Source organism: Leptosomus discolor, chromosome 8 (genome assembly GCF_034619465.1).
Source record: "Leptosomus discolor isolate bLepDis1 chromosome 8, bLepDis1.hap2, whole genome shotgun sequence".
Classification (NCBI taxonomy): Eukaryota; Metazoa; Chordata; class Aves; order Leptosomiformes; family Leptosomidae; genus Leptosomus; species Leptosomus discolor.
Window position 1 is genome coordinate 19,708,951 of NC_141398.1, and position 18,963 is coordinate 19,727,913.

At 40.0% G+C, this 18,963-nt stretch overlaps 1 protein-coding gene across 2 annotated transcripts in view; it reads right to left on the reverse strand.

Moving 5' to 3' along the window:
• MYO10 (myosin X) overlaps nt 1–18,963 on the reverse strand; it is a 128,134-nt gene that overhangs the window by 73,763 nt on the left and 35,408 nt on the right. For both annotated transcript variants that reach the window (XM_086468861.1, XM_086468860.1), the window contains exon 2: nt 15,433–15,591. In XM_086468861.1, the coding sequence (XP_086324987.1) occupies nt 15,433–15,543 (111 nt within the window). In that variant the 5' untranslated portion in view covers nt 15,544–15,591. The remainder of the gene's footprint in view (nt 1–15,432; nt 15,592–18,963) is intronic.

Here is an 18,963-nt window from a genome sequence, read left to right on the forward strand (position 1 = left end):
CTCCCACAGCATTTACATTTCACATCTACCTGCCTCCCTCCTCTTCTCCTTCATTAACACGGAATTATTGCTGTGTACCAGCTCTCCTCTCTCACTGTTACCCTGCAGTTACATTCCCCATTATCCACCTGTTTGTCCTCCATCAGGCCCAACACAAGTAGCAGCTTTGAGCTTTTGCCAAAGGGAACTACAGCAATGTATTTGAAATTATAACAATTTTATTACCTGCGATGGGAATATTCCTTCTCACTGTAACTCAAGAACCTTTCACAGAGCTGTGAACTTTCAGTCTGTGTGTTTTATAAAAACCCCATGCTGTGCAATAGCTCAGAAGGTTTCATCTAAAAGAAAGATATCATTTCACTGAGACACAGCTAAATTTCCTGGGATCAATCCCCTCCTGGGTTCTTAAATAACTAACAAGGAAGTGTCTGAGAACAAACTTCCTCAGCTTGATACATATTTCAGCACAGATTGCACAGGCAAAATTTTAAAAGGTTGTTGGGGTTTTTTTAAATTACACAAACAGTGCAGACCCGTAAAACAGACTGCCACAGATCTTCCTCTTTACTTTATTAAACTCTGACTAAAGCCTTTGTAAAACATAAGAAAGAAGAGTAACTTGAGGCACGGCATCACAACAGATGCCATGGCAAAGCAGCAAATAAAAAAAGCCCCTTGAAACGTGATACCATCTAACTTTGTAACTGTAAGCATCCACTCTATAGCTTCTGTGTGATCAAGTACCTGACAGAACAACATCACCACACTCCCTGATCCGCCTGTGATAAAACCTCACCGCCACCAGCTACAATGCAACTTTTTTGCTTCTGCTATTTCAAACAGCAAATATCGTAAGAGGCGACAGCAGCCCACTTCTGGACAGAGTTGTTTAACATGAAGCAGTCTTTCAAATGGCTTAAGCACAACTTCTTAAAAATTATAGAAACACTTCCAGAATATTAGTCATTACCGTGAATAAGAAAAGCTTTTATTTAATAAAGTCAGATGGCTTCATTGCCTCATAATTCATGTAAGGTATCATAGGAAAAAAGGTAAGGTATTATGGCAATAACAGAAGCCTGGTGAATAGCAGAAATGATACCAGCAAAAACAATTCCTAAAGCACCTAATGGAGTCACGCTTAGGACATATAACTGTTTTAAAAATTCCTTCTCTCTGTCTGCAAAAACGTGAAGAGCCACCATCTCTACTGAAACACATCTGATTTTGTGGTTCCAGTCCTCTGGTGCTTTGCATACGTATTACCTCTTTGCAGAACAAGTGAAACACGTGCACAAACTGCCACCAAATTACAATGATACAAGAAAGAACAAAGTCAGGCCCTCACCCTCAAAAAACAACTTCCTCATCCCAAGGCAAATCACTAGAAAGCTCTATTCTTCACAGACACAGTGGATCAGATTTATCATCTACCAAGCATCATAATCCAATCCAGGACCAGCCACAAATATGTATCTGCACGGAATAACTAGGAGTTAGCTGGCCCAAGTGAAGGTTCCATGTTAACCCTAGGTAGTTCAGCAAGGTATCAATGAGCTGAAGCAGCATTGTTCTTAAAAACTATTCCCATTATTTAAAAATTTCCCACTAAAAGACAAATCTTCCCAAAGTCATCGTAAATTTCCCCTGGGATACTTGACAGCAGCAGGATCCACTGCAAGAATAATTTCCTACATCGCTTCTAGACTTACTATTTTTCCCATCCAGTAACTATCACATGCTCTTACTAGCAGCAGCATTTAACAGTAGATCCTGTTCCTGCTAGCCTCTGCCCTGGCACCTCTAAGAGCCATGAAGTCAGGGACTTGAGGGGCGGCATGACCCGCACACACACGCAGCACTTCACCTTCCTGTTTGCAGGGCTCTGCCTTCCCTCCCCCTGGGGTCTCTGAGCAGCCGCCCAAGGCAACCCCTTTCTTGGAAGGCAGACTTTCTGGTTTTGCAAGTGCAAGCACCTTCGCAGCCAGTTAAACCGGTGTAAAGATACACAGAAAATGCAGGGCTGTTCAGGGTATTGTCTCCTGAACGCTATTTCTGCACCAGGCATCATATGGCAAATTAAAGCAGTTAACAGTCAGAGGCAGGATCTCTAAATTACTTTATTACTCTAACGTCACAAGGCTGCTGTTTCAACGAAATTTCAGAAAAGGTATTTTCACATAAGAATTGTCACTTCCACTTTCCTTAAAGGAAAGTGAATTAAATCTTCTCTTTGTTCTTTGCAGCTTCTCATCTGATTCAAGAATTAATTATTTTAATGAAATCACTCCAGAGCAGTTATGAATAGGAAAAATGTTCATACAACTGCCAGAGCACCAGCAAGCAGACAGGATTTCTGAAGATTTCCAGCTGAAATAGTTTGAGGGCTACTGTGTAGAGCTCCTATCACAAGCCTGATTTCTTAAACCCATGGCAAAGAAGACGACAGTTTACTCCTCTCTCCCATTTCTTCAGACATTGAATTACTTTGTTACAGACTAAACCAGCAACAACTTGTTACCAGATCACTGCCAATATATTTATTTAAACCCAAGAATAAATGAAAGTTGAGTTACTCAGCCTGAATCGCAATGCAACACTTTGATTATCACACTAAAGGCTGGGCTGCTTTTCTTTTCACTTTCAAATTTTTAATGAAATTTTACATTGATAACACATCTCCCAAAACACTTTTGATCACAAACCACAGATACTCCTGCTCCCCCTTTTAGCACAAAAAGAGGAAACAACATTGTTTGCTGATCCTCTAAGAGGATTTTCAAAATTAGAAGTTCAAGCCCTGTCTTCTCAGCTAGACATTCAGTAAAGCAATGGCATCGCAAGAGTCAAAATGAAAGATGTACTTGAGAAAGGCAGAGGTTTTTCATCATTTCTCCAAGTGCTTCTTTTGTTTTGCTTGTTGCTTTCTGATAGCAATCAGCTTTGAACCTGGGTCTTGAAATCACCCCAGCCTTCTTCAAACACTCAAAAACAATTAGTTCTTTAACAAGGTTCAAGAGCTCATAAAGATTTCTGATACCAACAGAAATATTCTAGAAAAACTTGCAATAGTCAGAGTAGTCCTGTCTAATATGAGACGTTTGGGTTTTTGGCTTTTTTTTTTTTAAAGGAAGACACAATCAGTTTACTTTAGTTTAAGGCCAAACAAACATTAATGATGTAAAAAGCTTTATTGTTAAAATACGCTTTTTCAAGTTAGCTTAAAATTATAAGAAACAAGTTTGCAATAGATGAACTAAATACACTTTGAAACGTCTTTATTTCCCATGTAGAAAAGGCTTTCAGACTAAGAAAGGAAAAAGTAGACTAAGAAATTTCCCCTTCAATTTTTTTTTTCCAGTTTCTTTACACAGAAAAAGCAACAAAAAAGGAAACTACCCTAACGCAAGATCATTTCATTAATGCTGTAAACCAAACATACTTTATAAATGTATCAGGACTGCTTTGTTCTCCATCTTTTCCCCTTTAGAGATGCTGTTTTGGGTATATCCTTTCAGGTTTGCCCCATACACAGCAACCATCCACCTTCCACTTCTTCCCTTTTATGTCAAGACTTCTGCATCTTCACAATAACTTTGATTTCTGTGTTTTAACCTAGCTTGCTCTTCCCATGTGAGGTCATCAATTTCATCCCACCATTTTCTCATCCTCCTTTCACTCTCTATGTCAAGGTACCCCTCTGTACTTCACAAACTTCTAGCATCTGAAACATCCCATTCCTCCTCCTTTCTTAAATAAATAAATAAATAGGGGACAAAAGTCAGGGTAAGGGGGCAGGAAGGACTTCTTTCAGGCTTTGTGTATCTCATGCTACAGAGAGGGCTGGAGATAAGGCAGGAGCAGGCTGGAGGGCTCTGTTAAACTGCATTATGTGCTGCTCCTGAACTAAGACTGATCAACTATCACACAGAAACTAAAACTGCTTGCACTATTAAAACAGGCACAAGGAGGCTGCATTCCTCAACTTCTACCATTGTGCTTCTTCAGTGATGCCAAAAATCAATATATTATTTGCATTCTGGTACTAGAAATGTTGAAACTGGTCAAATACAGAATTAAGATGTTTTGTTACAGATATATACATTAACATTGAGAAACAGCACTTTGTCCAGCTCTCTTAAGAGCACTTTCAAGACCTCCTGCTTTGGGACAAGAAAAATCTGTTTCATTATAGAAACAAAAGCACGTTTACAGATGCCTCAAAAATTATGTCTGTGTTCTTTTTGTTTGTGTTGCACATAACTTGTGAGCCTCTCATACCTTTAAATCATCACAGCTACAGTAATGTTACCGAATTACAATATCAGTGCTTTCACAGAACAAGCAGAGGCAGACAACACTTGAAAGACCATAAAACGGACATCAAACATCGTTATGTTTTCAACACCAAATTTCAAGGTGTCAGGATGTAAAACCTGGGAACAGAAGAGTTTGCCCTACACTCTGGATACAACCTCCATCGTACCCAGCTCTCTCAGGTAAAGGGATTGACAGTAATCATGACTGAGTTTATTCTGAGGTAAAGATAACCAGATCAACCACCACATACACATCAGCATAAAAAGAAGAAAGAGATGGCTGGGCCATATTTTGGTGTGCTTTTTAAGGGAGGCAGCAGAAGGAGCGAGGGTATGCCATAAACAGGATGATAATTAATGCCCTTGCTCTTGGTAGGACCTAGATTTATCCTCTCTGTGGTAAGCACACCCCATATTTCAGCTAGTCCCATGGTAATTTCAGTGGGATGGAAACCAGTTGCCTCTCTAAATTATAAACTAAAATGTCTGAAGCCAAGCTCCTTTCTTGAAAACCATAATCAAAGTAAAGTACTGAACTACAAGTTTAGATGTTTTCAACCAATCAAGTAATTTCTAATTACTTGCAATGCCATACTCTATAATCATGCGTACATGTTTGGGCTTCTGCAGCCTTCACCATGTTTGGTGACTCATGGTGGGTTTCCAACTGCCCAAATTTACCTCAGCTTTGCTTTTATTTATCTCTGTGTTCTTTGGCAATGCACACAACATTACGACCCATAAATTGTCCTTTTTTCTTCTCAAGGTAGTTGTAAAATTGCTTGCAAAATGAGCTGTTTGTAAACACACAGGCCACACTACAAATGCACGAGTTAGCATCCATAGGAGAGGACCTTTAGAAGGGAACCAGAACTTGACAGAGAATGTCACTATGAAGATCAAGTGCTAACAGGCAGCTACCTACACCCAAGACCCACCCACTAAATGTTCTCCTTGTCATTGTTTTTGAAAAGCGTTTTCCCAGGCACGTTCATACTGCTTAGCTGCATTTTCCCCTGTGCTTCCATGATGTAAGCTGCAGCAGATGCTTCTGCCAACTACCTCCCTGGTGGCCTTTTCCCTTCCCGGGCTCAGCACAGATCAGATCCAAGGCATAACAGACCAAGGCGTTTTCAAAGCCAGGCTTTATGTTTGTTTTCACTGGCAGAGTCACAAAAAGATTTTGGAATAATTTTGTATTTTTTTTTAAATATGTGATTTCAGGTGATCAGAGGCAACTGTTGGGCAACAGCATACCCTATTAGATGCACCCTTGTCTATTATGTTGACCCTTCAACCCAACTAACGTGATTTTAAGCTTCCCTTGGTATAAAGAGGGTTAAGAAACACCACCCTGTTCCCAAGCCCTTCCCATGGCAAAGACTATGCTACTTCTTCATGAAAAAAGTGGTACTTTGCAACCCAGCCACCTTAACTTCTAAACTAAGCGAATCCTTCCACTCTCTACAGCTTCAACCTTGCTCATTCATAGTGTCCTTGTTCTAGGCACCTAACTGAAGCTGACTAGATCTGTCTGTTTCTTAAGGGTTAAAAACTGGGTTTTGGTCACCTTAGCTGCCAGTGTAAATACCCAAAACAGTGCACAGAGGCAGTCACATCTTTCAGCTTAACTCCACAAAAGCTCAGAGATGGTGAAGAACTTGCACAAAACCAAGAGCCATCCATAGGTGAAGAGACACACTCATAGCTTAAATCTCATCTGATTTTCACATTAGTTTTCTCCTACTGAACAGATTGTTCCATGTGGATGGAGATACTGAAGGGAACTCTGCAACTCTTACCCAGAATCTGCACAAAAAAAGTCCAGCTGGGAAAATATGAAACCAATATAAAGACAAGCTGATAAAAGAGCACTGTTACAGCCAAAAGTAAAGACCAAAACAAAAGACAATAATATTGATGTTAGAGAGACACCTTCCCTTATTTAAGAACTTCACAGGTTTCTGGCAGTTTTTCTCCTGTAGAAAATGGACCGAGTCTCCTTGGTTTTATTGCATTTTTTTGCTGACTAATACAATACAACCTCTCCCACATAGCAGTCCTATCTACTAGATGTCAGGATAATGATCTTGTGTGCATAGACTATTTATATAAACAGTTACAGAAGAGTATCTCCCTTCACCATTGCCGAGCAGAGAGAAGAGGTGACCTCCCGAACAAAACAATACTATCGATCAGAATAAGACATTGATTTTTGTCATTTTCCTGGGATGCAATACAGCATGTGAATATAGGTTTGCACATCAGACTGTAGTAATCTGTGTGCACAAGTGCACAGCTTAGCTCTAACTAGGCGATCTCTAGCTCAAATTGGAAAAGGCCCCACAAACAGCAGAGACCCCATGGCTCATCACTTCATTTCAAATGGCCTGTGGCCACACACTAGTTCTTCTTCCTGCTTTATTATTGCACAATGCCTAAATGAGTCTTTCAAAGCTGTCTGAAGGTCTAATTCACCCTCCAGCAAGGAAAAGGAAAAATGGTCGTCTTCCTTCCTATAGATTCATCTTGGGAAGATGAAGTGGATTTTCAGAGAAAACACATGCAAATGAAAACAAAAAAGCTGGTAGATGACATATGAAAAAGCAGTGTCTCTAGTGCACTTGGAGAAATATTTTTAATATAAAGCTTTGGCAATCTGTTTCATTCTGCCTGCGAGTATTTTACTTACTGACATCCAGATTTTCATAGCTTCCATGGTCCTTTAATGTTTTAAGACCTCTTCTATAGAAAGCAGTTTTTCAGGAGGAGAGCAGGAATTACGCTTTAACAGAGCATGAAAACAGAAATTAAAAGCCAGTATAACTGAAATCTAGGTCTACGCCAGGTAGTTTGTTGGATGGCACTGAACAACTGCCAAATAGCCGTGGGTCTAGAAATCAGCACTAAGACGGCAAATGGTATTAACAGTCAAAAATTTGCTAAATGGAACTTTTGGACTCCATTTGCTTTTAAAAGGAAAGACTGAGAGACATCAAAAGGAAATAGCTGAAACTGCTTGCGAGAAATGGACTACTTTTCAAATAAAAGTAACCGCCTGGCTATGAATCAATAGTTCATTTATGCAGGTAGATAATAGCTATAAAAGTAATTTAATTCATTCTCAACTTAAATGGGTTATCTGTGGCCTTTCTAGTATTAAACTACTGGAATATGTGAATAAGGCAGTTGGACAGTGTAGCACAAGCAGTAAATTTTGTGTGGTATGCTTTACAGTCAAAGCCCAACTTATGTAAAGAAAACATGTGCTGGTGACAGACAAGCGGCTTAAGTTTCAGAGTCCAAACTCTTGCCTTCCTTTCAATGCCTTTGTGGGACCAGGAGCAATGGACCTTACAGAAAGGAGCCTACTCACTCCTTCACACGAGGTGAAGGTGCACGCTGAAGCGTTCAGCACCATTTGCAAAAGCTCTGACTAGACGGCACTAAGCTGCTGTTGGCTCTTATGCAACCGACTGAAAAATTTTCCTTTTGATTCTGCACATTGGTCTGCTTTCTGTTCCCAGCTCACAGAGTTAGTAGCAAGATTCACTAAAGGTGTGGAGAAAACAACACAAAAACAAGCTGTCCAATCTGAGAATACATTAGCAATATATACCATCACCAATGACAAAACCTGCACTATATACCATCATCAATGACAAAACCTGCACAGATTTCTACTTTGCAGTTTTCTATATGAAGTTATCAAGTAGGGCTTAGGTATCATTCAAAACTCATGGAAGTCAACAGGAATTGACCCTGTTGACCTTGCATTTATTATTTACTCTTGTACCAAGCATCCAAATGAGAAGAAAAAGTGGCACAGAGCAGACAGAAAGAGCAAGTTTTTTTATGTTTTAGTAAAACTTTGACGTCCTCTGCCTCCCCATCTGTCTCACTGAAACAGCCCTCTGATGATAGAGGGTAAGAGGGTAAGATCCCTACTGCAGCATATAGACACAGCAGGTTACCAACAAGTACCTAATGTACCACAAACCATAATGTAAATTTATGTATTTGTGTAGCCATTGCATACATTGCAAAGTGTTTGTGTAGCCGTTGCACATGTGATAGTGGACTCAATTACACAGATCTTCTGGACAGCTCCCTTTTTAATGATATCATGTTCATCACAACACCACAGGCTGAAATATTTGCTAAGATCTGAAAATATGCACCTTTAAAATTCCTAATATTTTCAATTGTGAGGGCAAAGTTCAGACAAACATTCTTTATTATTGTTGTTGTTATTGCTAGCAGTCCCACAAGTTCTGCAGTATGGAGGAATTCAGAAGCAAAGTTGATTAACCAACTGATGGCATTTGTTTACTTCTCATATCATTACAGCTATATTTGTCCTCTAACATGTATTAAAAAAAGAAAAATAGGTAAAAAATAATAATAATTGGCCTTTGGCAGACAATTGTTGATCTATATAACTGACCAACCTTTAGAAATAGCAATCACCAGAATTAAATTCCACTAGATTTCCAATCAAAAGCCTGCTGTGTTTATATAGATCTTTGTCTGCTGCTCTCTAGTAACAGATGCAAAATGGAAGCTGTAATTAATGCTTGGAGACAGGAACTCACTTTGAACTACATTTTGAAAACATTATCTGATGTGTGTAAGCACAATGTGCTAATTATGGAGGTAAGTAGCTATGCATAGACATTTGTCTTGCATTCTTAGCAACAGCATTCTCTGCTCTCTGCACCTCCATTGAAGGAAGCTGGTGGAGAGAGTTTTCCCCATCTCCCCAGCAGCATACCAAGGCATCAAAACCACTGTGATTCATCAGCACACTTTTAAAATTTCTTTACTGTAGAAGCAGAGCAATTAAATAAACAGCAGTTCCCTCAGGAATCATAGAGCAGATCCTGAAAACCAGTTACTTGCTCTAGAGCACTGGATGCCTGTGGAGAGGAACTGTGCAACCACAGCTGGGTTACAGACAAGAACAGGATAAACGTAGTTCTAGGAGCTAGTGTAATACCTAAGGACTTGGCCTAAATGTACATGTGCAATATTTATATATTTTATGGTCCTAATTAACGACTTTGTGGGTACGATTGTGAGTTTTTTAAAGTCAATGGCCCACACTTTTTTACACCACAGAGTATGACAGGCCAAGGACCAAGGCTGTTGAGCTGTCCAGGATGGTGTACAGGTCCTTGACACACATTCTTTTCAGGTTCCGTTTCCGCAGGGAGTGCATCCAAGTTTTTCCGTGTTAAGAAACCAGTCATGACAGTTTATAAGTAAACAAGTTGGGGCTATTGTCTTCTACTGATCTTCCTTTGTCTGTCTCCACTTACAACTTGCATCTGTGGTAGAGGACATCGGAATAGGAGCGTTTTCAAAGCGTATGAATTATGACTGTCTGCCTGTATTTAATTAACCAGGACTTCAGTGTGCCCAGCTACTTTCTCACTACAACATGCAGCAACATCCATGCTGACCATCATAACATGGCACAGAGCAACTGCACTGGATCTGAAGTGAGCTTTACTGTACTCAGAAAAAACGAATACACAAAAACCTAGACAAACAAGTCACATAGAGCAACTGACCTAGATACTAAAGTGTCTATGTCTGCAAACAGAATTTTAAAAAACCCCTATGGTGATTATTGATTAATACCGCACAAACATCAACTAGTTGCCTCAGGAAACTCTCATGACTTCAAAAGAGATAAATTATCTAATTACCACAAGTTTAACAAACTACCAACGGAACGTGCTGCTAAAGTAAACAAACACAAATAGACTTAAAAATCGATGCATAAATAACCAAATATACCTTTTAAGAACAGATAACTGAGCATTCAGTGCAATGAAGTGGCCAGGAGCTTTGCAAGCAACCCTGTCAGGGAAGAGACAACTTTTCCAGTTTAACACCTTTTTTAAAAATTGGAGAAATGTTGCACTCTCATCCAAGTTATTCCATGTTTGTTGCTTCAGCTGAAGAGAGAAAGGAAGCCAGCCATGAAAACTAAGCTCCTAATCACCATCATCCTCCCTCTGATGTCGATGTGGCTGGTACAGCACTACATGTCTACATGGCTGGTACAGAAGCTTTCATACATAAGCACACAAACCTAACAGATGGTTATAATTACTGACGTGCAAGCTGCAGTCCTAATTTGAAAGTGAGCAAAAATAGTTTATGTTCTCTCACCCTTCCTGGCCACCACACCCAACTGCTGGACAACCTGGAGGCCACTCTCCCCATCAGGGGTGGGCAGCCAAGGGACTGCCAGACCCCACCCCACACAGCACACCTTTCTGGGCATGGATACATGTTCTCCACCTAAACAAGACAGGCATGTGTCAAATCATCACCACTTCAAAGGCGAGCATGCCTACCTGGCACTTCAGAGCTTAATTCAAAAGGAAAAAACTAATCAGATGTGCTTTGAAACCTGTTTATTGCTTGAACTCAGACAAACAAGGGTGGATCTGACACTGAAAACCTCCATACCAACCTGCACAATGTATACTGCAGTTACTTCCAAGATGACACTCACCTCAGCAGAAGTTGCTCTCTAATCCTCTGGTCTGCTCTTCTGAAATTCACTCGCCTGCATCAGTAACTAACCACTGGCCACAGAGACAAGACAACCATGTCTCATCCCAGAGCCAGCTCAAACACCATAATTTGGGCATCTTGCAGCACATCCACGTGGTGTGGTTTATCGCGTCTTCTCCAAGGCTAAGCCAGTCTCCCCTGCAATGTGTACTTAACTAAAACTAAACCAGAATCAACAGCTTCGGGAACAACTTGCCTTTGAACAGTGACAAGAACAGCCGCCGCAGCACCTCCCCTCTCCACATCACGTGCCCCATGCTGGCCTTGCTTCAGAGGCAATGAAATCCTCATTCGCCTTCACAAAAGGCTCCATTTTCAAACATGGGCACCTTCCACTTTTAGCACTAGTGTTTATCTTTCCATATTTTGCCACATACCAGCCTAGCACGCAAGCTAATCTGAGCATTCAAAGACAGGCATTAAACCTTGTATGCCAATGTCCAGAAGCTGGATCTCCCGTATCAAGTTGTTCCTGACAGAGTAAAACTGCGGAGGAAGTGGCAATGAAAATCCCTGCACCATATCATCACTGCCATCCTAACTCTGCTTCTTTCTTGGACAACAAAAGTGGTGATAACCCAGAAACAAACACCAGACAGGAGACTGCTTTAAGTAATCAAGAAAGGGCTTGTACATCCCATGCTTCTCAGGCCAAAAAGGGAAAGCATGCACTCTTTTCTTTTCATAGAATCATAGAGTGGTTTGGGTTGGAAGGGACCTTAAAGATCATCTAGTCCAAGCCCCCTGCCATGCGCAGGGACACCTTCCACCAGACCAGGTTGTTCCCAGCCCCATCCAGCCTGGCCTTGAACACTGCCAGGGAGGGGGCAGCCACAGCTTCTCTGGGCAACCTGTGCCAGCATCTCACCACCCTTCACAGTAAAGAATTTCTTCCTAATATCTAATCTAAATGTACCTCCTTTCAGTTTAAAGCCATTAATCTTTGTCCTATCACTACATGCCCTTGTAAAATGTCCTTCTCCTCCTTCCTTAGGCCGAATTTTAGTACTGGAAGACTGCTATATAGAAATTCAGACAAAAAGTATCACAAGCAGATGTCAACAGACTTGACACTGATACAAAGAGGCACAAACAATTTCTGCCATTCACCTTCTTGCTAACAGCACAGATTCAGCTCAGAGACTCAATTCATCAAGTACAGAACCAGGCATCATTCAAGCTATGAACATAGTCTGCATGCTAAATCAATATTCCTCTCTCCCCAAGAAATGGCAAGAAATATAGAAAATCCTCTGCTGACCCTTTATAGTTGCAGTTGTTGGCAGTAACCAAGAAAGTCACTGATATGTTTGACAAAATTTGGCATCCATAGCAAGTATCTTTATAGTACTAATTAGGAAGTAGGGAAGAGTTTAGGAACACAGGTATGATTATGTGATACAAAAATATTATTAAGTAAAGGAAGATTAAACTGAACTCAAACATCTGAAGATATTTACTTTAATGCTCATTGCTGGAGCATTAAAATACAAACACACAAGTTAACACATACAAACAAACACAGACAAACACACAAGTTAACAGTGGAAGATTTGCATAAATGTCTTCCTGAGAAAGTAACTGTTTAAACTTCCTTTTAATTGTTTCTTCTGTATTTTTGAAATTACATGTACTTTACACTTACATTTAATATATTGCACTTCATATAATTTTTGTGTGTGTGTAAAGAAGCAAGCCACAAAACTTACATTCTAATTAAGGGCATTCCCCATTAAGAGTACAAAGGTGCCTCCCGGTCTCATTGCCACTGAGAAAACTAACAAAAAGCTGCCAGACTCAAGAACCACATTAATATGCTTGTAATACTACAAGCATAGAACAAAAAAATGCCAGCATACACTTTGCATATCTTTTTCCCCCACTCAGGACGTGGACAATGAGGTGCACAAAGCTGAAGTAAAGAGGGACCTATAAGCTAAAAGCCAGGATGCAGCAATTACATAGTGGCTTATATTTGGAGATGGCAAGAAGTCTTTCAATGGGATGATCAGCCCCTAAGTTCAGAGTGGAGAGGGGCACATGCCTTCCTGATTTATCCCCAATACATAAGGGATAGATACAGCCAGGGCACCGCTGTGGACACAAGAAACAGTATGTGCACTACCCCAATGAAGCAACTCCTGGCCAAGCTAGAGGACTCTCTGGAGGGACGGGAGAAGGCAAATGTACAATCTAGAAAGTTTTAATTGCTCCTGGCACGAACTTCAATGGCTTCTACTGTCCTGTACAAGAACTAGTCTGGTCCCAAAGCAGAATGACCAGGAACCTGATTTCTTCAGCTGCAAGTATGCCTTCAACAAAGGTAAACTTAATGCACCTTTTGGATTTTTTTTTTTTTTTAATCAAACATTAAAATATTGTTGAACTGTTCAATATAGTTAAGAGATTTTGGCATGAGAAGACATGGTTCATTTTGCAATGACAACATCATCTCCTACAGCACATGCTCACATACCTATGAAGTTTCATAAAATTATTCAAGATATTTAATCAGCTTTTCTTGGTGTTTCTGTTCCTGAAGCCCTGTCCTGCTAAAATACTACCACTGCCACAGCTGGAGCAGGGCACCAATGAGGAGGGAGAAAAGATGATGCTTCTTACATTGGGTCCTGGTTACATATATAAGACAACAGAGAGGCTTTCATATGCATTTCAAAATACACCTTTTTTCCGACCACCTTTTCAATCATTTTTCAGGTGAGGCGGACTCAAAAGAGTAAGCAGTACAATTAGCAAAACTGAAGGGACAATGAGTATTCAGCAGAAACTGAAGATATGTCATCATTAACTCCACACAAACCTGTCTGTCTAGAAACGTACACCGCACTGAGCACCGATTATCAGAATACCCTAAACCTGCCTTGACAAGGTCAGAAATAAGCTAGGACATGCTTCTTCAGAACAAGGCTATTCTTTGCCTCTTCAAGAAATCACACACATGTTTTCAAAATGGGGAGGTGTCCTCCATCTGAGTACACATAACAGCTCAGAAAACATTTTTTTTTTTGAATCACACTTTCATTGTACTAGATTCTAATCTAATAACACTGATGAAAAACTAAACTCTTATTAAGCAGATATTTTTCCCACACACATGAAGTATTGTTCAGATATGCTATTCATTTTTTGTTTACTGATTTTTCTGAAAGGCAAAATGGTTCATTTGTTTTGAGAAAATAAAAACATACATAAAGACTTTTGTAAAGAGAACTACCTCAACATTTAGGATTCCTCATACTAGCCACTTTAAAGGTAACGTGCAAAGAACAGAATTTTCTTTTGCCCTTTTTGGCTTTTTATCATAAAGAAATTTCTAAATACAGAAAAAGTTATTTTTACATTGATATGTTCATGTTTAAAAATAAAGAAGCCAAACGTACTAGATGAAGCTTGGAATCAAGCATGTATATGGCCAAATCAAGGGCCTAGACAGGTGATGCAAACAAAGATTATTTACATTATGCAATTATTAGTTAAAAACCCATCAAAAATCAAAATAAAAACCCCAAAAAAACAAAACCCACCAACCACTGAACCACTGAAAAGTGAGATTCCACAATCTGTACGAGACACTGATATTTCTTGTGCCTTTCATAGAATCATAGAATGGTTTGGGTTGGAAGGGACCTCAAAGATCACCTGGTTCCAATCCCCCTGCCAAGGCAGGGAAACCTACCTCCCAGTAGACCAGGTTGCTCACGGCTCCATCCAACCTGATCTTGAACACTTCCAGGGATGGAGCAACACATGGAAGTATCTTTCTCACATTTTGTGTAATTCCAAATTCAGGAAAGATTCATATCTTGGTTGGACTCGATGATCTTAGAGGTCTATTCCAACCTAATGATTCTATGATCATTCAAGATTAACGAAAATATTTAAAGAGCAGGTAAATCTAATCACAAAAACTTTCATTACAGAGCTGAGAAAAAGAATTCTGTGTGGACTAATTCGTAGTTTTTTAAACTGATAAACAGCTGCCTGTTCTCATACATCCTAAACTCCGACTATCTGTATTTAATGGCACAGGTCCTCAGCTTGACAATCGTAATACCATCCCCTTTCTACTACAATAGAAAAGGGGAAGCTGATTAGAATTGGACCTTGGCCTCACGGGATCTCAAATGTCACAGACTAAATCCCACCACATCCCCTCTGGTGACATACACAGCACATATTGTTGGGGCAGATTCTAAAGGAGAAGAGAAAAACAAGAGCCCTTTAACACAACCCTGTCACTGGAAGTGTAATAACTTACGTAGCATGCCAGTTTTTCAAGGTTTCCAAAGGATTGCCTGGCCAGCCCTGAGCTACTGACTTCTATCATTGCTGGCGAAAAGTCACTAGATGAGCCATGCTTCAGGTCTATGCAGATACGCAAAGAACTAGAGAACATTAGGAGTGGAGATATCACAGAACAGCAAAACACACACAGCACTTACACATTCAAAACCATTCTGCCTGGATGTTTTTCTTAATTTTAGAAGAAACTTACATAGATTTTATCTTGCTGATATCGCTGGAATAAGTTGTGCATAATGGAGCCTTCATGGAGATCTACGAGCACTGCCATGTCTTCCACACTCTCTGTGCTTGTTTGATGCATAGGCGTTACTTTTTGGTGTGTGATTGTGCTCTGTTTATAAGTGAAAACCTGGAAGAGGGGAAACAAAGAAAATATAATCAGGGCACGCATTCAAACACTCCTATCTGAGAACAGAGCTTTCATACCCATTCATATTCTCTATCCAGTTTACCAGTGTGCAGACTCATAAAACATAATAGCCCACCAGTTATACCTTCTTCTAAAGCTTCTCTGACAATAACTGAAGGCCCAAATATGTATGTGGGTGGTCATATGAAACTAGCATATACTGACAACGCACTGACTAAGGTCTTTTCCTCTTTAAGGGCATATGTAATCTTGTTTCACACTGCACTACTGTTAGACTTTATCAGGAGAAAAATAAACAAAGCAATAATCGTTCCCAAAAAATCCAAACCCAACCAATGAAACAACCACCCCTTACAGTAAACTTACACTCAAATTACTCTGGGAGGAAAAGTTTTATAGTGCAAAACAGCAAATGAAAATTACTGCTTTAACAGGTTGCAAGTGTCCATATGTTTGATCTGAAAACCACTTAAATGCTTTCATTCAATTCTCTGGTCAGGACTACTATCAGGTTAGGTCATTATTCCTAATGTAGGTAGCACACTACGTTCAGTGTGCTGCAGATATTTGGAAATGAATAAGTGAACCTATTTCTAATTAACGGACTTTTGAGACGAATTTCTGAAGCCTGTTCCAAACAGAAAGTAAAAGCTCTAAAGAGAGACATAATTTAAGTAGTCAGAAAACACTTCTATATATCTTCTGTAAAACTATCACAAATATGCTCAGAAGACGTGCACGTTCCCAATCTAGTTAAGCTTTTATGAATATTAATAACTAATAAATACTATAAAACAATAGCTTTGGAATTCAGCTTCCCACTTCCTTTGAATTTACATCTTGGCAACTCATCCTTACAGATGTAAGCCTGCATCTCATAGCCAACGCTACTCAGGCAATAATAGTTCCCGCTAATGGCACCGTTTCAGTGTAAGAAAGTCAAGCATGGGGTTAATGCAAATATTCTAATGATGTAGAACATCTGAAAAAAAAAAAACAAAACCACCTTTTCAAAATCCTTTGAAATAATATTTATAAAGCAGACGGAAAGAGTGCAATAACTGGCAGGTCAAGCACTGGCAAGCACTGCAGGACTGTTGCCGCGGGCTGGGGATCATGCAGCACTGCCTGGCAGACGCGGCAGCGCAAGGGACCATGTCTGTGCAAAAGGAGAAAACCCCATAGGTTTTCAGCATAAAAACATACGCATGTTCCTGGTAATGAAAGGCCGAACAAGCATCATCATAGGAGACCATTCTGGAAAACAGTGATGTTGTGAGACAAGTGAGAAAAAGAACCTGAAGAAACAAGAGGTAGAACACAGATGACTTAGAATCAAAGCTCTGTACTCAGATATCCCACCAGCTGACAAAGGAGAACTACCTGATGATATATGTTCATTAAAACCATATCCAGGCATATCAAACACTGGCACAGGCCATCGCACCATTACAGCTGTCATTGACACCAGCAAAAAGCATACTGGGGGAAGATTGGGGGAGAAAGGAGATCCAGGAAACAAATTTCTAACAGCTGCTGTAAAGCAGAACAGATGTCAGTAGGATACAAGAGCAAACCATGAGAAAGTTCCTACAGATTCAAAGCATCCAAAGCACAATACCTAACTGCGGGGAAAAAAGACAGACACTGAGAAATCTAAGCCTTATTTTGTAGTAAACAACCATCAAGATGACAGGATAAGCATTTGTACGTGGCAAAGAGATGCTGGCCAGGATGGAGAAAGCAGCCACTTGTATGTGATCCAGGAGCAAGCAGTCCAGATACCTTAACAGACAGAACAAATGTGAACAGGATCAACTGATAGCAAAACTTCTGTGGCTGAAAAAAAAAGTGTTAGCAGTCCCAAAACTAACCACATGAAGTGCAAGCGGAATTAGAGGTAAGAGCAATTACATCTCAAGAGTAATAAAACACAGCTCCTAGTCAGAAGAACCATAATGAAAAACCTAAAGGTCATACTGTAAACAAAAATTTTGTAAGCTGGAAGATTTGGGAATAAAAGGGACTTAAGGAGAGAAAATCCTAGAAAAGTAAGCAACTTAACAGAAGCCATGTAACAGCCTGGAATCAAAACAGAAAAATAGACTCAGTAAGAGAATTAGGCAACTACAAGTGGATGGCACATATCTTGTGAGCATGTCTCATAACAACATGGAAAGGAAACAAAACACTACTTCGAGGAGAAGAATCTTCATATTTGTGATTTCTCTTCTTTGACATGTGATGCACAGGTCAGTAGGGTAGGCAGAGCACTCCATACATCACTAAGCATGTTTATAAACATAAGGAATTCATAGAAATGCGCCAAGAAAAACAATGTGACAACTGTCTTGTGTGTGGCAGTACTATCAAAGATGGTCTCTGCAGATTCATCCTTCCCCCTCAGACCCACTATTTTCTCTTCTTCAGGCTGGTTGTTCTTATACTTCCAACTCTCCCACACATTGCCTCCTTGTTTGGGTGAGGAAACGGCTCTGTGAGCTGACTCAGAGATAGGCTTGTACGTCAACCAGCTCGAAAACACACCAATCAGTCATAACGGCTGCCACCCAAGTTAGAAAGGAGGAGGACCTCTTCCCTAACACTAGGGAGTTACTTTTTCATTTACTTCTGATTTTTACCAGAACCATGCATCCCTCAGATTTCCTAAAATCACTGTAAAGCTTGGTCAAAATCACCTAACAAGATCAAAGTCATCAGACAGGGCAGCAGGATCACATGCACAGATCTCATTTCCTTAAAATGGCCTTTCTGCAGTCCTGCTACTCAAGCCCTGAAAAGCCTGCTTTGTTTTATTTCATCTTGACTCGTGTCTTTATTAGGATAAGGACATGAAAAAGCTACCTTGAACTTTATCATTACTAATTAGAAGACTATGTTATGAAATATTGCAGCAGTTGAAATCCTCAGGAAATAGGAACGAAGAGCCATTCTGTGGGGTCAGCATGCAGAAGAGGAAGCTCAACAAGTTGGCTCCTGAACTTCAAGAACAGCCCATTGGCAGAGCACAGGAGTGACCATCCTCATGGGCCTTGCCAGCGTTTCTGGAAGGTCAAGTAAAACATGCAGGAAACTTGGAATAACATTCAAGACAAGCCTAAATGAGAATTCAGCAAAACTTCTTTCCTCTCAAGATATAAATGGTTCAAGATAACAAACATTCTGAATACATGGAAAACTATAAATTAAACCCTAAAGAGACAGCACACAAAATAAGAACTCTCAAAGTTATTATGGAAGTGAAAATTAGAGGTTGAGACAGGAAGGAGCAACACAAAGAATAACAACAGAAAGAACAAGCTCAAGAAACACAAAACAGCAAACTCAGCT